The sequence below is a fragment of the Scyliorhinus canicula genome, chromosome 13 (assembly GCF_902713615.1).
Source record: "Scyliorhinus canicula chromosome 13, sScyCan1.1, whole genome shotgun sequence".
NCBI classification, from domain to species: Eukaryota; Metazoa; Chordata; class Chondrichthyes; order Carcharhiniformes; family Scyliorhinidae; genus Scyliorhinus; species Scyliorhinus canicula.
Window position 1 is genome coordinate 14378865 of NC_052158.1, and position 23526 is coordinate 14402390.

Genomic DNA, 23526 nt, shown 5'->3' on the forward strand with positions numbered 1-23526 from the left:
ACCAGGGCAGCCGCGGACTATGTCCACATCCACCACTCCGAGTGCCCGCCAGGTGGAACCATGAGGGAACCACGCTGGTGGGAACTCGGCCAGCTGAGAATCGCCATGGCGGCCTCTTTCAATGGCCCCTGACTGGTCCACAGAGAATCGCGGGAAGCCGTCTGACCCAATGGCGGGTCTGACGCCCCATTCTCCGCCCCCGCGCTGAGCGCGATTTAGGCGCTGAGGTTCGGAGAATCCCGCCCCTGATTTTCACTGAATTCAAATTTCACCATCCGCCACGGTGAGTTTCGAACCAGGGCCTTGAGAGCATGACCCTGGATCTCTGGATTACTAGTTCAGTGACGATACCACGATGCCACCACCGCCATTTTTCTCTTTATATTTCTAAATCTTCCTTCATCTTGTCCAACTGCCCCCACATTAGTTTAAGGCCTGTCCACAGCCCTAGTGAAACGATTTGCCAGGACAATGATGCCATCCCTCAACAGAGAGTCACTCCCGCTTTTCCACTGTTGGTGCCAGTCCCCCATCAATCAAAACCCCACATTCTCACGCCACACTTTGAGCCAGGTATTTAATTGTCCAATCTGCTTGACCTTGTACCAATTGGTCCGTGGTTCAAGTAATAATCCAAACCTTGGGAGGCTCTGCATGTTAATTTGGACCCTACCCCCTCCAATTCTCTCCACAGAACGTATTCTAGTCTGTCATTGCTTCTCACATGGACCACAATAACTGGATTCTCCCTTTCCCACTACACGTTCATCTCCAGCCTACACGGAGATGTCCTTAATTCCTGCAATGGGAGGGCAGCACAACCTTTGCTGCTCCCGGTTACAGATGCAGAAAAAACAATATCGCCCTTACTGTATTGTCAGCTATCCCTACCACGTTCCTTTCCACCCCCTCCCTCCTTGAATAGCCACAAGCACCTATGGTGCTGTAGTCAGTTTGCAGATCTACACTACAGCCCTTGTCCTCATCCAAGCAAATATCAAGTGCATCGTACTTAAGTCAAAGTCGAGGGTCCAGGCTCCTCCATCACTCCACCCACGACTCCTGTATCTGCCTGATTTATAGTCACACGCTCCTGTCCTTGACCATTGACTAACTCTAAAGTTCTTTCTTAACCTAAGGGATGTGACTGCCTTGCCGAACAAAGTGTCCAGGTATCCCTCCCACTCCCTGGTATCCACAGTGTCTGCAGTTAGGGCTCCAGCTCAACAGTTCTGAGCTGATGTTGCTGAAGCACTCTGTTTACCAAGTACTGTGTTCTCCAGTCATTCAGTAATCCACATGCTTGGGAGCACAGCAAGTGCCCGCAGACTGCACGTAGGTGATTGAACAGTCAATCTGTTAGCAGTAACTTAATTGAAGCCTACTTGTGACAATAAGCGATTATTATTATTATTATTATTATTAATAATAATATTTGACAGGGCACTAGAAGAACTCGCTATGTGCCTGCGAAAAGCACATCCAGATTTTTAGAGTTTGCCAGAACTATAAGAGCAGGCAGTGTCCTTCAAAGAATGGCACCGCATAAGAACTAGGAGCAGGAGTAGGCCATCTGGCCCCTCGAGCCTGCTCCGCCATTCAATGAGATCATGTCTGATCTTTTGTGGACTCGGCTCCACTTTCCAGCCCGAACACCATAACCCTTAATCCCTTTATTCTTCAAAAAACTATCTATCTTTATCTTAAAAACATTTAATGAAGGAGCCTCAACTGCTTGATGCAATGCTGCTCCCTACCCTGACCTGGGCGTTGCCACCTATGCGAGGCTGACATTTGATGTTTCTGGTGCTGGTGCCGTTTCAAACGAAAATGGGCACATCAAATCGATTAAAATAACCAGTTCCGAAACCATCGGACTATTACTGAGGAGCAGGTTCAGCAACAGTAGAACAACTGAACAAAAAACAACTTCTCGCCCCTCCTGCTATTGGTGGGTGGGATCAGTGGAGATCAGTAAAAGCAAACAACTGCAGTTACTGGAAATCTGAAATAAGAACAGAAAATACTCTGCAGGTCGGGCAGCTTCAGTGGACAGAGAAGCGGAGTTAACTGTTCAGGTCTGTGACCTTCCATCAGATCCATGAAGAATGCATGAAAGGTCACAGACAAAGACCTGACACATGACCACTGTTTCTCTGCCCACAGAAGTTGCCTGGCCTGCTGAGTATTCTCCGGCCTGTCTTGTCTTCCATATAATTTACAGTGCAGAAAGACGCCATTCAGCCCATCGAGTCTGCACCGGCCCTTGGAAAGAGCACCCTACCCAAGCCCACACCTCCACCCTATCCCTGTAACCCATTAACCCCACCCAACCTTTTTGAACACTAAGGGCAATTTGGTATGGCCAATCCACCTAACCTGCACATCTTTGGACTGTGGGCGGAAACCGGAGCACCCGGAGGAAACTCACGCACACAAGGGGAGAACGTGCAGACTCCGCACAGACAGTGACCCAAGCTGGGAGTGCAACTGCGCTAATCACTGTGCAACCGTGCGCCCTAATTTTCTGTTTTTCTATTCTTCGGAGTCAGCAAGAACTGATGCACCTCAGCCAACTCTGTTAAGTGAAAGGAAGTTGAGTGTTAGTCGTCAACACATATACAACTGTGATTATTTTTTAGGTATTTTTCACAATTCCATGTCAGACCAACTCACTATATCCTGATCATTATCTTGGTGTGTTATCTGATTTGGAGCTCCTCCCAGTGGATGTGTGGCTCCTGTGCTAATCTGGTCAGTGGCAAATAGAGCGGGTGGCATTGAATAAAGAGAGGCTGCTGTATTATGCACGGAAGAGCTGGTGTTGCACTTCAGCCCGGACATATGGGGCAGGATTTACCACCCAACCTGCCACTTGTCTCTCTGCCGGGGGCAGAGGCCCACTATTGGCCAGTGGTTGAACCTTCTGACCCCGCCGGTGTCAGCGGGGTTTCCTGTTGAATCTGGCGTACACACGCGGTGGATGTGCGCTGTTGGTGGGGCCGGAATATCCCGCTGGCATGAATAGTTCCAGCCTTGGATTTTCCTCATGCTGTCTCACTCGTTCATTTTTTTGCCTTTTCCCCCAACAGGGCAACAGGTTCCCGGATTTCAACCTTCACCGGCCCGAGTGGTGATTACCAGACCGCCGCCACCTCCCCCACGACAGACCCAGCCGGCATCAGGACCACAACCCGGCACGCAGGTAACGTAAAAACAGAAATAGCAAAAGCACAAGAGGCACAGTAAAGTCACATGTCCATTTCCAACATGAAAGTTTCTGCAAGGCAAGCAATCTTATCCAACCGGATTGTTTTAACGGGGGCAATGAAAGTACAGAACCTGTCTCAAAATCCAGATAATATCGTGTAACATCTGTGCGCTCTCACGCTCCTTCTTTCCCCCTCTTGCGCTTTGCAGCCATCTCTCAATCCTCAGGTGGAACAAGTATAACAATAGCTGGCAGATCATAAAAGAACCATCAGCGAGCAGAAATCCGACAACATGTAACTTGTAATTGCGCCCAGGAGGGATTTATTAAGGGCACAAGCTATGGACGTATTACAGTTGTCTTGTTTCTTGAGTGCTTCCTTTACAGTAGATATGTAGCCCACTTTCTGCACCTTCTGTTCTACTCCAGGTTCCTCCAGGCCCTGCTCCTGATCCTGGTGCCAGCCCTGGCCCTGCCTCTCTCGCTCAGATGATCACTGGACTGGTTGGACAACTTCTGATGCAGCCTGTTGTCTTTAGTAAGTACCTTATTGTCACAGGGTGTGGCAGTCCCTTGCTCTGTGCTGTCTCGTTGATTTATTATCTTGGCATCAGATTGGTGAAATCACCAGCACGAGAGGTTTCCTGGTTGAGCCCCGTTCTCGGGACAGTACAGCCTGGCACTCTGCGACGGTGAGGGGAGAAGGCGTCGCCGAAGAGGCTGACCTCCAGGTGAAGTCTCTGTACAGCACTGCCCAGTTATTTCCACCATTTTGCATTCAGGTGGATGCTAGCTGTTAGGGAAGAAGAGTAGTTGGGGGCGCTGCTGTGGAAAGGTTCTTTTGGGGGATGGGGCAGGGGCTGCTATGGGAAGACAGTCATGGAGGGAGTGGTGGCGGGCCATTAATGAAAAGATGGGGTTAATATAATGGAAGGTGAGACACAGCAGCACAGTGGTTAACACTGTTACCATACAGCGCCAGGGACCCAGGTTCCATTCCGGCCTTGGGCAACAGTGAAGTTTCTCCCCGTGTCTGTTTGATTTCCTCCGGGTGCTCCAGTTTCCTTCCACAGTCCAAAGATTTGCAGGTTAGGTGGATTGGCCGTTTTATATTGCCCCTTTGTGTTCAAAGGTGTGTAGGTGAGGTTAAAGGGTTAGTGGGATAGGGAGGGGAGTGGACTTGGGTGGAGTGCCCTTTCAGCAGGTCAGTGAACATTAAAAAATATATATTTTTATTCTCCTTGTTCACATTTTCATCCAAATCTACACCCACCAACAAACAACGGTAACGAATACAATGTCAGTCCCCTGGCCAACAATTCCTCACTCCCACCAACCCACAAACATTTTAAATACAAACATCAAAGGATTCAGGAATCCTCCATCCACACATACATAGTCACTAACAACATGCGCAGTCCAACACCCCCCCCCCCCCCCCCCCCCCAACCCTCTTACTGTTCAATGTCATCCAATCCTTGAAAGTGCATAATAACAAAGCCCATGAATTGTAGAATCCTTCCCCTCAACTCAAATTTCACCTTTTCAAGTGCCCGCCACACCAGGGCACTGGGTGGAGAAACTGACCCCCACCCCAACAGGATCCGCCTTCGGGCGATCAGCGAGACATCTGCCTCCGCACCCACTTCCAATCCCAGCCGATCCGATACCCGAGGGGGCACAGGGTGGGGAAACTGACCCCCACCCCAACAGGATCCGCCTTCGGGCGATCAGCGAGACATCTGCCTCCGCACCCACTTCCAATCCCGGCCGATCTAATACCCCGAATATGGCCTCCAGAGAACCCGGCTCAAACCTCACATATACCACCTTCGACATTACCCTGAACACCTCCCTCCAATACCCTCCCCCCGAGCTTTGAGCAGGTCGGTGAACATAAGCGTGGTTTGAAATAATGATGATCTCACTTTTACAGCAACTAAATTGCGCTTTCTGCAGCCACAGTGCCTGTCTTTCTTTTAAACCAGTGTGTTAAAAAATATTACTGCAGCAGATATACACACTCTAACCCAGGCTTCTACTGCACCCAATACATACAATACAATATATACTTTTATTCATTCTTTCTCTCTCCAGGGTTTTGGTTCAGGAGTCACAAATTACACCAGAAAGGTTTCAAGATTATAAGTGATTTTAAAGTGGTTGATTAAGAAGCCAGGGTTAAAATATGTGCACGAGCTAAGTAGAAACAAAAAAAAACGCATGAGCCGTGACAAGTGAGAGCAGTCGAGCTGTCCTAGAGATGAACGGTTGAATGACGCAGAGTGTGTTGGTGTCTGAGGCTGATGGCAGCAACCTCTTCTCGTTAAATAAAGTGCTAGAGAGTTCCTGCCTGGCCATCTCCTGTCTGACAAAGACTGCAGCCAAAGTGGATCACATTGAGAAACTCTTTCCAGTCTGAAGTGTTTCTTTTCACACTCTAGCCTGTTTTTAACCTTTTCTCTATAGGCAATCTTACCAGGATTGTCAGTGCAGAGAAACACCCTTGGTGGGGGACAAAGGCCTGTTGCTGTGCAAACGTTCTTCCATAGGTTTCTGTAATATCCAACAAATTCATGAAGGTTTTTATACGGCAGAGTTTACCTGACGAGTTTTTATAATTCTCTCTTTCTCTCTTCCTGCAGCCCAGCCCACCGCTACCGACACCGGCTCCTCAGCAGCCACCGGCACCAGTACGACAGCTGCCTCGGCCACCACTACCTCCGCCACGGCGGGCCAAAACCCCACCTCGACCACCAACTCCACCGGAACCACCTCCTCGGCCACGGCCGACAGTAATGGCCAGCCCCCACCCGACGCCCAGTTCTCGCAGCTCCTGGGGAACCTCCTGGGAGCAGCCGGCCCTGGCGGCGTGGCCAGCATGGGCTCGCCGACCATCACTGTGACTCTGCCGGGGATGCCGGCCTTTGTGCAAGGGATGTCCGAGTTTCTGCAGGTGGGTGATCACGCGCGGGGAAGGGGGAGCGGCCCTTGGTTGGACTGTGCGGGTAAAGGGCTGTTGACGGTGTGGGAGTGGGGACTGTCTGCATAGCGCTGACAAAGATCAGCACAGACACCGGAGCCCAAACGGCCTGCTCTGCTGTGTCATTCCAAGTGTTTCTGCGGTGCTGTTACCCAAGCGAGGGACAAAGCGTGGAGCCCACTCACAGTGATTTGAGCATGTTGTGTCCTTACGCTTCCTGCCTCGCAAACAGAAACTAGTCCAGTTATCCTTCGCCTTGTGGTTCAAGTGGGAAGCCAGCCCAGAGTAAATCTCTCTAAACTTCCCCTGTGAATTGCATACATTGAAATACTTCTTCAGCAAGTGGAGGTGGAGTAAAAGCACGTGCTCATTATACGCCTGGCTCTCTATTAGGTCTTGTTGGCTTCGATAGAACCGATTCTCAGGCATGTGGATGGAAACACCATGTCTGACCTCTCGGTCAGAGTGCCCACTTATTCTGAGCCAGAGTTCGATGTCAAAGGACGGCGCAGAGGTGCTCAGATGTGACCGGTTCATTTATCTGCTTGTTTTCATGCCCGCGACTCATTTCTCTTCATCTTGTGTTCTCTGCCCTTAAGGCGGCCCAGGGAGCTGCGGCGATGCCCCAGCCAACTCCTCAAGCTGCCCCCCAGCCGACGGCTCAGGCTGCCCCTCCACCCCAGTCGCAGCCAAGCCAGGAACGGGTCAACAGGCAGCAGGCGGGAGCCGACACCCTGACGCCGGAGTTCTTCACCAGCGTGGTGCAGGGTGTGCTGTCCTCCATGATGGGCTCACTGAACGCACAGCAGGGCAGCACGGAGAGCATCGCCGATTTTATCCAGCGGCTCAGCGGTACCAGCAACATCTTCGAGCCAGGAGTAGACGGAGCTTTAGGTACGTTTACCGCTTACTGTACTGACCATCCGTTCAATTTAATCAATGTATGGGGATTTCACTCAGTTATCCTGACGGTTATGAGCTCACACCTTTTTGAGCTTTGAAGGGGCAGCAGGGTAGCATGGTGGTTAGCATAAATGCTTCACAGCTCCAGGATCCCAGGTTCGATTCCCGGCTGGGTCACTGTCTGTGTGGAGTCTGCACGTCCTCCCCCTGTGTGCGTGGGTTTCCTCCGGGTGCTCCGGTTTCCTCCCACAGTCCAAAGATGTGCGGGTTAGGTGGATTGGCCATGCTAAATTGCCCGTAGTGTCCTAATAAAAGTAAGGTTAAGGGGGGATTGTTGGGTTGCGGGTATAGGGTGGATACGTGGGTTTGAGTAGGGTGATCATGGCTCGGCACAACATTGAGGGCCGAAGGGCCTGTTCTGTGCTGTACTGTTCTATGTTCTATAAGTGCCTTTATCCATCCATGTTTGTACATTTCTCCTTTGACGCTGTTGGTCTTTGGGAAAAGTACCGTGTTATCTTTTGATCTCATTTTATACTCTTCACCTCGCCTGCCGCCCCATGTGTTTCTGTCTCAATTACCTTGGATCAGATTTTCTTATGTTACTCCTCTGCTTGGCAGGATTCTTCGGCGATCTGCTGTCCCTCATATGCCAGAATTTCTCTATGGTGGACATGATCATGCTGCTGCACGGCCAGTTCCAGCCACTGCAACGCATCCAACCGCAGCTCAACTGCTTCTTCCGCGAGCAGTACCTCAACAACCAGGAGCCGACAGAGCAGAATATCCGGGTAAGCAGGGGTCTTTCTCTCTCTCTTCTCTTTCCACCTTCCCCCTCCCCCCTCTCCTCACTCTTTCTCTGCACCATCATCACTGTTAATTCTCGTGGGCAGCACGGTGGCCTAGTGGTTAGCACAGCTGCCTCACGGCGCTGAGATCCCAGGTTCGATCCCGGCTCTGGGTCACTGTCTGTGTGGAGTTTGCACATTCTCCCCGTGTCTGCGTGAGTTTCGCACCCACAACCCAAAAATGTGCAGAGTGGGTGGATTGGCCACGCTAAATTGCCGCTTAATTGGAAAAAATTAATTGGGTACTGTAAATTTATTTTTAAAAATAATTCTCGCTCCCTCTGGCTCTCCTTCCATCCAGCCCTCTGGCTCTCCTTCCATCCAGCCCTCTGGCTCTCCTTCCATCCAGCCCTCTGGCTCTCCTTCCCTCTGGCTCTCCTTCCCTCCCCGCCCTCTGGCTCTCCTTCCCTCCCGCCCTCTGGCTCTCCTTCCCTCTGGCTCTCCTTCCCTTCCCGCCCTCTGGCTCTCCTTCCCTCCCTCCCTCTGGCTCTCCTTCCCTCCCGCCCTCTGGCTCTCCTTCCCTCCCGCCCTCTGGCTCTCCTTCCCTCCCGCCCTCTGGCTCTCCTTCCCTCCCGCCCTCTGGCTCTCCTTCCCTCCCGCCCTCTGGCTCTCCTTCCCTCCCTCCCTCTGGCTCTCCTTCCCTCCCTCCCTCTGGCTCTCCTTCCCTCCCGCCCTCTGGCTCTCCTTCCCTCCCGCCCTCTGGCTCTCCTTCCCTCCCGCCCTCTGGCTCTCCTTCCCTCCCGCCCTCTGGCTCTCCTTCCCTCCCGCCCTCTGGCTCTCCTTCCCTCCCCCCTCTGGCTCTCCTTCCCTCCCGCCCTCTGGCTCTCCTTCCCTCCCGCCCTCTGGCTCTCCTTCCCTCTGGCTCTCCTTCCCTCCCTCCCTCTGGCTCTCCTTCCCTCCCTCCCTCTGGCTCTCCTTCCCTCCCTCCCTCTGGCTCTCCTTCCCTCCCTCCCTCTGGCTCTCCTTCCCTCCCGCCCTCTGGCTCTCCTTCCCTCTGGCTCTCCTTCCCTTCCCGCCCTCTGGCTCTCCTTCCCTCCCTCCCTCTGGCTCTCCTTCCCTCCCTCCCTCTGGCTCTCCTTCCCTCCCGCCCTCTGGCTCTCCTTCCCTTCCGCCCTCTGGCTCTCCTTCCCTTCCCGCCCTCTGGTTCTCCTTCCCTCCCACCCTCTGGCTCTCCTTCCCTCCCGCCCTCTGGCTCTCCTTCCCTCCCGCCCTCTGGCTCTCCTTCCCTCCCGCCCTCTGGCTCTCCTTCCCTCCCGCCCTCTGGCTCTCCTTGCCTCCCACCCTCTGGCTCTCCTTCCCTCCCGCCCTCTGGCTCTCCTCCCTCCCACCCTCTGGCTCTCCTCCCTCCCACCCTCTGGCTCTCGTTCCCTCTGGCTCTCCTTCCCTCCCACCCTCTGGCTCTCCTTCCCTCCCGCCCTCTGGCTCTCCCCTCCCACCCTCTGGCTCTGCTTCCCTCCCACCCTCTGGCTCTCCTTCCCTCCCGCCCTCTGGCTCTCCTTCCCTCCCGCCCTCTGGCTCTCCTTCCCTCCCGCCCTCTGGCTCTCCTTCCCTCCCGCCCTCTGGCTCTCCTTCCCTCCCACCCTCTGGCTCTCCTTCCCTCCCACCCTCTGGCTCTCCTTCCCTCCCACCCTCTGGCTCTCCTTCCCTCCCACCCTCTGGCTCTCCTTCCCTCCCACCCTCTGGCTCTCCTTCCCTCCAGCCCTCTGGCTCTCCTCCCCTCCCACCTTCTGGCTCCCCTTCCATCCCGCCCTCTGGCTCTCCTTCCCTCCCGACCTCTGGCTCTCCTTCCCTCCAGACCTCTGGCTCTCCTTCCCTCCCTCCCTCTGGCTCTCCTTCCCTCCCGCCCTCTGGCTCTCCTTCCCTCCCACCCTTTGGCTCTCCTTCCCTCCCACCTTCTGGCTCTCCTTCCCTCCCACCCTCTGGCCCTCCTTCCCTCCAGCCCTCTGGCTCTCGCTCCCTCTGGCTCTCCTTCCCTCACGTCCTCTGGATCTCCTTCCCTCCCGCCCTCTTGCTCTCCTTCCCTCCCGTCCTCTGACTCTTCTTCCCTCCTTCCCTCTGGCTCTCCTTCCCTCCCACCCTCTGGCTCTTGCTCCCTCCCGCTCTCTGCCTCTCGCTCCCTCCTCCCCTCTGGCTCTCCTTCTCTCACGTCCTCTGGCTCTCCTTCCCTCCCGTCCTCTGGCTCTCCTTCCCTCCCTCCCTCCCTCTGGCTCTCCTTCCCTCCCTCCCTCCCTCCCTCTGGCTCTCCTTCCCTCCCTCCCTCCCTCTGGCTCTCCTTCCCTCCCGCCCTCTGGCTCTCCTTCCCTCCCGCCCTCTGGCTCTCCTTCCCTCCCGTCCTCTGGCTCTCCTTCCCTCCCTCCCTCCCTCTGGCTCTCCTTCCCTCCCTCCCTCCCTCTGGCTCTCCTTCCCTCCCGCCCTCTGGCTCTCCTTCCCTCTGGCTCTCCTTCCCTTCCCGCCCTCTGGCTCTCCTTCCCTCCCTCCCTCTGGCTCTCCTTCCCTTCCGCCCTCTGGCTCTCCTTCCCTTCCCGCCCTCTGGCTCTCCTTCCCTCCCACCCTCTGGCTCTCCTTCCCTCCCACCCTCTGGCTCTCCTTCCCTCCCGCCCTCTGGCTCTCCTTCCCTCCCGCCCTCTGGCTCTCCTTCCCTCCCACCCTCTGGCTCTCCTTCCCTCCCGCCCTCTGGATCTCCTCCCTCCCACCCTCTGGCTCTCCTCCCTCCCACCCTCTGGCTCTCGTTCCCTCTGGCTCTCCTTCCATCCAGCCCTCTGGCTCTCCTTCCATCCAGCCCTCTGGCTCTCCTTCCATCCAGCCCTCTGGCTCTCCTTCCCTCTGGCTCTCCTTCCCTCCCCGCCCTCTGGCTCTCCTTCCCTCCCGCCCTCTGGCTCTCCTTCCCTCTGGCTCTCCTTCCCTTCCCGCCCTCTGGCTCTCCTTCCCTCCCTCCCTCTGGCTCTCCTTCCCTCCCGCCCTCTGGCTCTCCTTCCCTCCCGCCCTCTGGCTCTCCTTCCCTCCCGCCCTCTGGCTCTCCTTCCCTCTGGCTCTCCTTCCCTTCCCGCCCTCTGGCTCTCCTTCCCTCCCTCCCTCTGGCTCTCCTTCCCTCCCACCCTCTGGCTCTCCTTCCCTCCCGCCCTCTGGCTCTCCCCTCCCACCCTCTGGCTCTGCTTCCCTCCCACCCTCTGGCTCTCCTTCCCTCCCGCCCTCTGGCTCTCCTTCCCTCCCGCCCTCTGGCTCTCCTTCCCTCCCGCCCTCTGGCTCTCCTTCCCTCCCACCCTCTGGCTCTCCTTCCCTCCCACCCTCTGGCTCTCCTTCCCTCCCACCCTCTGGCTCTCCTTCCCTCCAGCCCTCTGGCTCTCCTCCCCTCCCACCTTCTGGCTCCCCTTCCCTCCCGCCCTCTGGCTCTCCTTCCCTCCCAACCTCTGGCTCTCCTTCCCTCCAGACCTCTGGCTCTCCTTCCCTCCCTCCCTCTGGCTCTCCTTCCCTCCCGCCCTCTGGCTCTCCTTCCCTCCCACCCTTTGGCTCTCCTTCCCTCCCACCTTCTGGCTCTCCTTCCCTCCCGCCCTCTGGCCCTCCTTCCCTCCAGCCCTCTGGCTCTCGCTCCCTCTGGCTCTCCTTCCCTCACGTCCTCTGGATCTCCTTCCCTCCCGCCCTCTTGCTCTCCTTCCCTCCCGTCCTCTGGCTCTTCTTCCCTCCTTCCCTCTGGCTCTCCTTCCCTCCCACCCTCTGGCTCTTGCTCCCTCCCGCTCTCTGCCTCTCGCTCCCTCCTCCCCTCTGGCTCTCCTTCTCTCACGTCCTCTGGCTCTCCTTCCCTCCCGCCCTCTTGCTCTCCTTCCCTCCCGTCCTCTGGCTCTTCTTCCCTCCTTCCCTCTGACTCTCCTTCCCTCCCACCCTCTGGCTCTTGCTCCCTCCCGCTCTCTGCCTCTCGCTCCCTCCTCCCCTCTGGCTCTCCTTCTCTCACGTCCTCCGGCTCCTTCCCTCCCTCCCTCTGGTTCACGTTCCCTCTCTCCCTCTGGCTCTCCTTCCTTCCCTCCCTCTGGCTCTCCTTCCCTCCCACCCTCTGGCTCTCTTTCCCTCCCTCCCTCCCTCCCTCTTTCCCTCCTTCCCTCCCTCCCTCTTTCCCTCTTTCCCTCGTTCCCTCTTTCCCTCCCTCTTTCCCTCTTTCCCTCCCTCTTTCCCTCTTTCCCTCCCTCCCTCTTTCCCTCTTTCCCTCCCTCTTTCCCTCTTTCCCTCCCCTCTTTCCCTCTTTCCCTCTTTCCCCCTTCCCTTCCCTTCCCTCCCTCTGGCTCCCCTTCCCTCCCTCCCTCTGGCTCTACTTCCCTCCCTCCCTCTGGCTCTCCTTCCCTCCCTCCCTCCCTCCCTCCTCTGGCTCTCCTTCCCTCCCTCCCTCCCTCCCTCTGGCTCTCCTTCCCTCCCTCCCTCTGGCTCTCCTTCCCTCCCTCCCTCTGGCTCTCCTTCCCTCTCTGGCTCTCCTTCCCCCTCTGGCTCTCCTTCCCCCTCTGGCTCTCCTTCCTCCCGCCCTCTGGCCCTCCTTCCCTCCAGCCCTCTGGCTCTCGCTCCCTCTGGCTCTCCTTCCCTCACGTCCTCTGGATCTCCTTCCCTCCCTCCCTCTGGCTCTCCTTCCCTCCCTCCCCCCTCCCTCTGCTCCCTTCCCTCCCCTCCCTCCCTCCTCCTTCCCTCCCTCCCTCTGGCTCTCCTTCCCTCCCCCCTCCGGCTCTCCTTCCCCTCCCACCTCGGCTCTCCTTCCCTCCCCCCTCCGGCCCTCCTTCCCTCCCTCTCTCTCCTCCCTCGGCTCTCCTTCCCTCACGTCCTCTGGATCTCCCTCCCTCCCTCCCTCTGGCTCTCCTTCCCTCCCTCCCTCTGGCTCTCCTTCCCTCCCTCCCTCTGGCTCTCCTTCCCTCCCACCCTCTGGCTCTCCTTCCCTCCCGCCCTCTGGCTCTCCTTCCCTCCCGGCCTCTGTCTCTCCTTCCCTCCCACCCTCTGGCTCTCCTTTCCTCCCACCCTCTGGCTCTCGACCTCCTCAGGACTGAGCCTGCTGCTGCTGTGCTAATTTGATGCATGTGGTGAGCTTTGGATTTCTGTTGTTTTGAGTATTGCATTAATGTGGAGAGCTGCAGGATGAGGTGATTGCCTTGGGTGACATGCAGATAGATACTCTGGATCTGTGCTGGAAGTGATTTTACACAAGGAGTTCTATGAATGCATCTTTCTTTAATTCCAGGCGTCAACAGATGTCTTGATAAATGGCTTGGAGGAATATATCCAGGAAAGTTTTGTAAGTATGCACTAAACTGTTTTGTATGGGCTGAGGGGTATTATCTCCATTGCAAAGTTTGTTGCGTGGAGAGATTCAGGGGGGACATATTCCGGATCACAACCTTGCAGCCAGCAAGATAAGTCCATTTGAAACTGTGCTGACGAGCCAGTGTCCCAGGTCTTCAATCTTTCCAGCGCTCTCGAGTCTTTAGAGTTCTTGTTGAGTTATGTACATGGGGCCGGGCTGAACGCAGCACGTAGCGTGCTCAGCATTGGGACAGTATGAAGGGTGTGTACGGGGAGGGTGAGATGCCGCTGGTCTGGGACCAGTCACGTTTGCCCTTGCAGATGTTTTTGGTTGAGGAATTGGATGCCTTGGGGTCTAGTGCAGAGCTCAGTTTGGCTGGAGTAGGCCGGCTTCCACAACCATGCTACCGGCTCATCTTATCCGTTTTCTCTCCAGGCATCAGTTGGAGTGCGAGATGAAGTAGACATCACAGGCACAAATCTGGACTTCTTACGGGAGCAGTTCAACAGAATCGCTGCGCACATTCTACAATGCACTGGTACCTTCCCCATTGGATTTTTGCCTTGCTGCCGCTGTGGTTTATTTGCTTCCCTTTGCTGATCTGTTTTTCCTCTCCAACCCTCTCTTCCTCACGCTGAGTTTTTGCTGGCCTCCAGTTCAGGCGAGTGCTTAAGTATCTCTGGATTATTATGAAGAGTTGTTGCTCCACATGAACAGTAAATCTCCCCTGTCCTCACAAAGAGTGACGCATGCTGTCTTCTCTGGAGCGTCTGGGTGACGATCAGGAGTGGCAACCCTGGCGCCTTCCCTCCCACCCGCATGCTGCAGAGGCCACAAATTGCCTTGGCTGAGATCGCTGAATGTAGCACATGCAAGGGTTTGCATCTTGAATCTATACACACACACACACACACACACACACACACACACGCGCGCGGGATTTGAAAGCAGACCAAGGGAGGCCAGCAGCACGGATCAATTCCCGTGCCAGCCTCCCCGAACAGGCGCTGGAATGTGGCGACTAGGGGCTTTTCACAGTAACTTCATTTGAAGCCTACTTGTGACAAAGCGATTTTCATTTTCAGTGCATAACAGTGGAGCCCCTCACCTGGCTCACTCTTTCATCTGCTGCCTCGTTCTTTTGTTGGTTTGCCCTCTTTCTCACACGTGTCCTTGCCCCACTTTGATCTCTCTCTCTCTCTCCCTTCCGACAGATGCCAGTTTTGGTCACCGGCTGCTGGAGTTGTGTAATCAGGCTCTGTTTGAGTGCTTGGCATTGAACCTGTACAGTCTGCGAGGAGAGCAGAGTGCACTAACCACGGTTATCAATGATCGGATTGTAAGTAAACCTTTCATCTAGGGGAGGGCACCGAATCTCTGCATACTGCAGCATAGGGAGACCGTGGAACCATTGAATTCCTACAGTGCAGAAGAAGCCATTCAGCCCATCGAACCTACATCGAGCAACCTACCTAGGCTGACACCCCCGTCCTGTCCCCGTAACCCTACCTAACCTGCTCATCTTTGGACTTTAGGAGGAAGCCAGAGCGCTCGGAGGTAACCCAAGCAGACATGGGGAGATATTGCAAACTCCGCATAGACAGTGACCCAAGGCCAGAATTGAACCCAGGTCCCTGATGCTGTGAGATAGTAATGGTAACCACTGTACCACCATGCCGCCCTGCGGTGGCAGAGTGGTAATGTCACTGGACCAGTAATCTGGAGGCCCAGAGTCCTGGGGACAAGGGTTCACAGCCCGTCAGGGCAACCAAAATCTGAAATATAAATCTAGTCTCGGGACAAGCCCCCATTGGGCTCTTGTCGATCATTGTTTTAAAAAACCCATCTGGTTCCATAGAACGATAGATGTCCGACAGTACACAAGGGGGCCATTCGGCCCATGTCTGCAACGGCCCTCTGAAAGAGCACCCCACCCCACAGGAAGGATTTTGATGGTTGATACACAACCATTTTGGCCATGTTATGAACCCATCTTCCTTGACCATCAAGTCCTGGGGCGGGTCTCGAACCCTGAGCTTCCAGCTCAGAGGCAGGGAAGCTAGCCACTGCGCCACAAGGCCTCCTTGCGGAATGTCATCCTCCCTTTATATTATAAGCCTTTCGTGCCACATCAGCCCTGTCCATGCATTGAGCAGCCGTAGAATAATTCTCCAAGTCAACCTCTCAGTCAGACTGGCACCTTACTTGGTATTGAGGGCCAGGATTGGCAAAGAAACTGGCCTCCAGCCACCCTCCGAGATAACGGGGTGAGGGCGTGGAATGGTGGGCAGCACAGTGGTTAGCACTGCTGCTTCACAGCGCCATGGTCCCAGGTTAGATTCTCGGCTTGGGTCACTGTCTGTGCGGAGTCTGCACGTTCTCTCCGTGTCTGCGTGGGTTTCCTCCGGGTGCTCCGGTTTCCTCCCACAGTCCAAAGGTGTGCAGTTTAGGTGGATTGGCCATGATAAATTGCCCTCAGTGTCCAAAAAGGTTGGGTGCGGTTACTGGGTTACAGGGATAGGGTGGAGGCATGGGCTCTTTCCAAGGGCTGCAGCAGACTCGAAGGGCCGAATGGCCTCCTTCTGCACCGTAAATTCTATGCCCAGCAAATTCTGTAATGATCTTGTGTCCAGGATTACCCAGCATTCGAGAATCCTTCCTGTGCTGACTAACGTTAGAGCGATCTAAAAACAAAAAACGCTAGAGATAGTCAGCAGGGCAGGCAGCGTCTGTGGAGAGAGAAGCAGAACTAATCTTTCAGGGTGATTGATGATCTTTCTTCAGGACTGGGACAAGTTCTAATATTTAACTGATTTTAAACAAGTTCAGAGGCAGAGTAGAGAAAGGCATGTTAGAGACGGAGAAGGTGAGAGGGAGGCCTATGGTGGGGTGGGCGACAAGAGAGTTTAAATGACGAGGAACATGGAAAGGAGCTGCAAGTGGCATCGGCAGAATCATTAGCAACTCCCACTCTGCAAAAAAAAAACAGGAGCGGGGTAACGGTTGGAAATTGTTGAACTCAATGCTGAGTCTGGAAGGCCTTCGAAACAGTGAATTGAAAGAGGAGCTGCTGTTCCTCGAGCTACTTTGGAGCACGTAGGAACTGTCCCGGGTGGCGCAGTGGTTAACACTGCTGCCTCAGCGACAGGAACCTAGGTTCAATTCCAGTCTTGGGTGACTGTGTGAGAGGTTTGCACATTCTCCCCGTGTCTGCGTGGGTTTCCGCCGGGTCCTCCGGTTTCCTCCCACAGTCCAAAGACGTACAGGTTAGGTGGATTGGCCATGCTTTAATTTGCTCCTTAGAGTCCAACGGTTAGGTGTGGTTACGGGGATAGGGTGAGGGGTTGGGCCCAGCTAGGGTGCTCTTTCGGCGGGTCGGTGCTGACTCGATGGGCCGAATGGCCTCCTTCTGCACTGTAGGGATTCTGTGATTCTATTTCCTCTTTCTGAAAGCTTCTGCATCGGTTTGATTTTGATTTGGAGTTCAGTCGGTGGGAGGGGAATATTGACAAGGAATTTGTAGGAGTAAGGAGTCAGTAAACCAGGGGTCACCAATACAAGATAGTCACTAACAAATCCAGCAGGGATTTCGAGAGAAACCTCTTTACCCGGAGTGAGGTTAGAGTAAAGAATTGACCAGCGCAAGAGGTTGAGGTGAGTAGCATAGATGCCTTGAAGAACAAAGTGGCTAACCACACAAGTGTGATAGGATGGGAACGAAGAGGGGTGGGAAGAGGCATTTGTGTGGGGCGCAAACACCTGACTAGAGCTTTTGGACCAGTTTCTATGGTGGGGGGGAGAGATGGAGCTTTTGGACCTGCTTCTGTCCTGTGGGTACTTTAATTCAAAATATAATTGACCCAAGGGGATAAGGGGTTATTAATTGGATTTGATTTGAGGTACATTGAAAATTATTGTTCTGCTGCGTGCAGTCCAGACAGATCATTCCATACATGAAAAAACATAGGACACACTATAAATACACGCCAGCAAATCTGCCTCTTTTTTTTTTAAATATAATTTTTATTGGAATTTTTACAGAAAATATAAAACATAACGACAAACAATGAAATGCAACAAAATAACCCATAATAACTGTAACACCCACCAGACCGTATCGACGCATGTATCACATCCCCCCACCCCCCCAACCCCATGAACAACAAAAGAACTTAAAAATAAATTAAAATTAAATAAACAAACATAGTCATTGTCCCGCCCCTCCCCCCCCCCCCCCCCCCCCCCCCCCCCCCCCCCCCCCCCCCCGGGTTGCTGCTGCTACTGTCCCTGTACCCTATCATTGAGCCAGAAAGTCGAGAAAAGGTTGCCACAGCCTAAAGAACCCTTGTACCGACCCTCTCAGGGCGAATTTGACCTTCTCTAGCTTAATGAAACCCGCCATGTCATTGATCCAGGTCTCCACGCTTGGGGGCCTCGCATCCTTCCATTGTAGCAAGATCCTTCGCCGGGCTACTAGGGACACAAAGGCCAGCACACCGGCCTCTTTCGCCTCCTGCACTCCCGGCTCCACCCCAACCCCAAAAATCGCGTGTCCCCATCCTGGCTTGACCCTGGATCCCACAACCCTCGACACCGTCCTCGCCACCCCCTTTCAGAACTCCTCCAGTGCCGGGCATGCCCAGAACATATGGGCATGGTTCGCTGGACTCCCCGAGCACCTGACACACCTGTCTTCACCCCCAAAGAACCTACTCATCCTCGTCCCAGTCATGTGGGCCCGGTGCAGCACCTTGAATTGGATGAGGCTAAGCCGCGCACAGGAGGAGGAAGAATTAACCCTCTCCAGAGCATCAGCCCATGTCCCGTCTTCGATCTGTTCCCCCAGTTCCCCCTCCCACTTAGCTTTCAGCTCCTCTACTGATGCCTCCTCCGCCTCCTGCATAACCTTGTAGATATCAGATATCTTCCCCTCCGACCCAGACCCCCGAAAGTACCCTGTCGCTCACCCCCCTCGCGGGAAGCGAAGGGAATCCCTCCACCTGCCGCCTAGCAAATGCCTTTACCTGCAGATACCTGAACATGTTCCCCGGGGGGAGCCCAAATTTCTCCTCCAACTCCCCCAGGCTCGCAAACCTCCCATCGATAAACAGGTCCCTCAGCTGTCTGATGCCCGCTCTGTGCCAACCCTGAAATCCCCCATCAATGTTCCCTGGGACGAACCTATGGTTCCCCCTTAACGGAGCCTCCATTGAGCCCCCCACTTCTCCCCTATGTCGCCTCCACTGCCCCCAAATCTTGAGGGTAGCCGCCACCACCGGACTCGTGGTATACCTCGTAGGAGGGAGCGGCCACGGCGCCGTTACCAGGGCCCCCAGGCTTGTATCTCCACAGGACGCCAGCAAATCTGCCTCTTGAAGTGATCTTTGAAACGCTTACTAATTAATGGGTTCAGTGATTGCTTCATTTTTTAAAATCTCTGGTTTTAGTAACTCTTTGTTTGCCAGGCTGCTGAGTTGAGGGCGGCAGAGAGCAATGATTTGTGCACAACTGTAGCGCCTCCTCCAGTATAATCCAGAGCTGTAAAAGTCGGACAACACTTTGCTCTCGCACCACAAATCGACTGAAAGCTGCCGATTATCATAAGAGCTTGCCATCCCTGCCCTGTCTATCCCAATCTGTACCCTGCTCCTTGTCCTTTTTTCTTATTCTTTTCCCCCTCCTTTTCTTTCTCCCCGCCCATCTGCTACCATTTATCCCTCTGACCCTGCTCAATCCCAATAGCACGTCTATTCTCAACCTCCTCGTGTGCAACAACGCATTAGATTGATGGTGTTCCTGTTTCCAATTCACTCGTAATCCTCAGAGGCTGCTCGGTGCTAGAAAAAGGTTGACGCTGACAGCACAATGCTCTAACATTTCGTTCTTTCTTGCTTTTATTAAACCGCCTGGCCCTGTACCTCAGCGGCGTATGTCGGTGGATGTTAATCCCTCGCTGGTGAACTGGCTGACCACCATGATGGCGATGAGGCTGCAGGTGATCATGGAGCACATGCCCGTGACTGAGGAACAGATTCTGCAATACGTCAGGAGGAGGGAGCCTCAGCGTCCAGAGCCAGAGGCACAGCAGGTAAACGGTTAACAAGTCAGGCGAGAGGCAAGGTGTGACTACTTCCCAGCAATAGGCTTCCTGGGGTGCATTTTATTCCACTGTTACCCAAGGCATTGAAGAATGAATTTCCATTTTTATTGCTCCCCGGGGCTTCCCACATTGTGTTTATAGTCAATAGCTTATTTTTGAAGTGCAGGCATTGTTGCAAAGCAGAAAAGGCAGCAGCCTAGGTCCCACGAGCAACAACGCTGTATTACAGAGGGATCTGGGTGTCCTGGTGCAAGAATCACAAGAAGGTTAGTGTGTTGATACAATAAGTGATTAGGAAGAGAAACAGAATGTTGGTATTTATTGCTAGGCGATTGTGTAAAAAGGTAGGAAAGGGTGTTAAATTGGTCCAAATCGTTAGTGAGACCACATTTGGAGTGCTGTGTCCTGATTTGATCTCCTTACTTAAAAGGATAAAATTGCACTGGAAGCAGGTCGGAGAAGGTTCACTTAACTAATTCCTAGTGTAGAGAGGTTATATTATGATGAAAGGTTGAGAAGGTTGGATCTTATACCCATTGAGTTTAGGAGAATGAGACGTGTAAGATGCTGAATGGGGACTTGACGGGGTGGATGCTGGGAGAATGTTTCCATGTGTGGCAGAGCGCACCACCAACCGAAACGCAGTTGGCACTCGAGTGACCTCGGCCCTTTCGAGTGAGAATGCCTCCTTTGTCCGCAGGGGGCGTGCAGGGGCCCCACTGAGCAGCGGTGGCAGCCGTTCTTTTCAAAGTGGAGGGGGCCAGGATATTGAATTGCACGTGGGTAGTGAAGTGTTGCATCCGGATCAAACAGAGGTTCACCTTTCCTTTCGTCAGTGGCCCACCTTCCCCGTTGCATGGGAAAATCTGTGTGTTGCATAATTGGAGGCAAAACCCATGCACTAGACTGCAACCCTGTTGACCTCCAGTAACTGGCTGCTCCCCTGCTTCCCAGTACTACGGATCAACTGAGGCAGTCTTCCTGATGAAAATACTAAGGCTTTGACTCTGCCATAAACCATAACTTTTACTAAATGCAGATCCAACGGTCAACTAATTGACCCTTTAAGCGCTGGTCGTCTTCCCCTTTTTTGCTCGTATTACTGAGTCAGAGCCCATTTTTCTGAATTATCCGTAGCCACCTCCCTACTGTATCTCTGTAACCTCTGCCAGCCCCGTAATCCTCCTTGAGACATCTGCGCTCCTCCAATTCTGGCCACTTGCTCTGATTTCCATTGCCCCACCGTTTTGTCTGTGCCTTCAGCAGCTTGAATCCGACGGACTGGAGTTCGCCCCTTAAACCTCGCCATCTCTCTCTCTCTCTCTCTCTCTCTCTCTCTCTCTCTCTCTCCTCCTTGAAGACTTGTAAAATTACGTTTTTGGTCACTAACATCTCCATATAATCTCCATATAAATCTGCCTGGCAGCAGATTTTGGTTGTTAACTCTGCTATGAAGCTTCACTATGTTAAAGGCGTTGTCTCAATGCGCATTGTTGTTGACGTTGACATACTGCACTGACGGCGCCCTCTTCAATACAGGACGTGCCCGAGGAACGCATGGAGGAGCTTCCAGCCGAATGTGAAGAAGCTATGCAGGAAGTACCACAGGTAATGGGAAATCCACTTTCAACATGATTCCAAATGCCAGTCATTCTGGCCTGGCTGGGCAGTGAAAGTTACACACGCCACAGACCCAATTTGTTAGCCTGAAGTACAGTGGTGAGGCCCACATGCCCGTTCTATTTGGAGGTCCTGGTTGCAGGCCACTGGGAAGAGGTTAGCTGGTACAACCGTTCTCAGAATGTGTGACTGCAGGCAGATAAAGATGGGTGACCCACAGACACAGGCACACTATGGCTGTCTTAAACCAGAAGTTTTGACAAAAGGACGAGGAAGATTAGGACGTACTGCTCTGTGGAATTAACTGGCTTCGAAGGGAGTTCGAAGGTTACAATTCGCGCTCCATAACCCGTGGCTTTGGAGTGCTGAAACCTGGTCCCAGCGCGATCACACTGGGGAGACGACGCAGGGTTGAAATTTTGCAGTGGTGACCCCCAGCTTTATTAGCTCCAGAACCTTTTTAACACGGTGAGTGATAATGACCCGGGACACATTGCATACCCGGGTGGGGGAAGCGGAAACAATGGTGATTTTGAAAGGAAACTGGGCGGCACTCGAAGGAGCTTGCAGGGGCTACAGGAATCAGGCCGGGGGAAGTGGGGTGGGTCCTGGCTGAATTGATCCTCAGCGAGTCGACATGGAGTCGATAGCCCTAAAGACTGTCTCCTATGCTGTAAATGGCTCTGATATGTGAAGCAATAGCAATAGCACCCTGATGCTCTCTAACTTTATGGCTTGGGATACAATATTATTAATCCAGAAATTCTGCTGCAGTTGCAGCCACATTCCTCACCAGGTAATCCGTGTTCAGAGAGACTTGCCCGGAGACTGTGGTCTCCAAGAGGGCCTATAATTTTCTTTCACCACATCTGTTGTCATGTCTGTGCCCTCATTTTAATTATGAGTTGATGTCGTTGCCGGTTATCTTTTTAACGACGTGGTGATTTGGGACATTCTCTTTTGGCTGACAGAGGAAAGACTCGACTGCTTCTCCTGCTCCTGCCACCACCGCGGAGGAGGTGATGTCGACCGAGCCAACGGTGTCTATCGGTGCCGACGCTGCGCAGAGAGAAGGGTCGGAGGCAGAGCCTTGGGTGGCTGCCATGCCACCGGTAAGTTGCGTGGAACTAAATGCAGAAACATGCCACTCTGCTTCACTGTCCATGGTTGTTATGGCCCTACCCTCACCACAACCTCATCTAAATCAATCCTTCTATCTCTTTCTCCCTTATATTTACCTGGTAGCCGCTGAAATGTACCGATAAAGTTCACCGTAATTACGCTTTGTGGAAGCAAATTCCACACTATCACCACACTCTGGGTGGTAAAGTTTTAAACCACCCCCCATATTTCTCTGTCTCCCTGATCAACCGCTTCATAATTTTAGAAAGCTCGGTGTAGTCATCCTTCTGCTTTCTAGCGAAGAGCCCCAGCTCGTTCGACAAGAAAAAAACTCTTCCCCCGAACACTATTAACTTACAGTTAATGTGCAGTTCAACAGGCATTAGTTGCCCTACCTGTTTGAGACTGGATGGGACAGTAGATCAGGCACTGGCCTTTAATCCCACTGGGACTGGGCGGGACAGTGCACCTGACTGTCCCGTCCTTATCCCCACCGAACTTGGGACAGTGGGTCAGGGTCTGGGTGGGGCACAGAATCTGGGACAGGGTGGGGCAGTGGATCACACAGTCCACTCTCCTCACCCCCCCCCCCAACTTCCTCTCTCCACCACCCCCTCCCCCCCTCCTCCGCCAGGAACTGGGTTGGACAGCAGGTCAGGGTCTGGGTGGGACAGTGAGTCACACTGACATTGTCCTTTCTCCCTCTGGGACTGAGTGGGGCAGACATTGTCCTTTCCCTCTCTGGGACTGTGGGGCAGACATTGTCCTTTCCCTCTCTGGGACTGAGTGGGGCAGACATTGTCCATTCCCTCTCTGGGACTGAGTGGGGCAGACATTGTCCTTTCCCCCTCTGGGACTGAGTGGGGCAGACATTGTCCATTCCCTCTCTGGGACTGTGTGGGGCAGACATTGTCCTTTCCCTCTCTGGGACTGTGGGGCAGACATTGTCCTTTCCCTCTCTGGGACTGAGTGGGGCAGACATTGTCCATTCCCTCTCTGGGACTGAGTGGGGCAGACATTGTCCTTTCCCCCTCTGGGACTGAGTGGGGCAGACATTGTCCATTCCCTTTCTGGGACTGAGTGGGGCAGACATTGTCCATTCCCTTTCTGGGACTGAGTGGGGCAGACATTGTCCATTCCCTCTCTGGGACTGAGTGGGGCAGACATTGTCCTTTCCCTCTCTGGGACTGAGTGGGGCAGACATTGTCCATTCCCTCCCTGGGACTGAGTGGGGCAGACATTGTCCTTTCCCTCTCTGGGACTGTGTGGGGAAGACATTGTCCATTCTCCCTCTGGGACTGTGTGGGGCAGTCATTGTCCATTCCCTCTCTGGGACTGTGTGGGGAAGACATTGTCCATTCTCCCTCTGGGACTGAGTGGGGCAGACATTGTCCATTCCCTTTCTGGGACTGTGGGGCAGACATTGTCCATTCCCTCCCTGGGACTGAGTGAGGCAGACATTGTCCATTC

General features: G+C 54.1%; 1 protein-coding gene across 5 annotated transcripts in view; it reads left to right on the forward strand.

The window, feature by feature from the left end:
- The window catches only part of LOC119975514 (large proline-rich protein BAG6-like), a 99321-nt gene that overhangs the window by 69387 nt on the left and 6408 nt on the right, over positions 1 to 23526 (forward strand). For all 5 annotated transcript variants that reach the window (XM_038815289.1, XM_038815290.1, XM_038815293.1 and 2 more), the window contains 11 exons: positions 3093 to 3205; positions 3641 to 3749; positions 5857 to 6167; positions 6794 to 7088; positions 7719 to 7888; positions 13152 to 13205; positions 13650 to 13752; positions 14429 to 14553; positions 19138 to 19302; positions 20854 to 20922; positions 21906 to 22046. In XM_038815289.1, the coding sequence (XP_038671217.1) occupies positions 3093 to 3205; positions 3641 to 3749; positions 5857 to 6167; positions 6794 to 7088; positions 7719 to 7888; positions 13152 to 13205; positions 13650 to 13752; positions 14429 to 14553; positions 19138 to 19302; positions 20854 to 20922; positions 21906 to 22046 (1655 nt within the window). The remainder of the gene's footprint in view (positions 1 to 3092; positions 3206 to 3640; positions 3750 to 5856; positions 6168 to 6793; positions 7089 to 7718; positions 7889 to 13151; positions 13206 to 13649; positions 13753 to 14428; positions 14554 to 19137; positions 19303 to 20853; positions 20923 to 21905; positions 22047 to 23526) is intronic.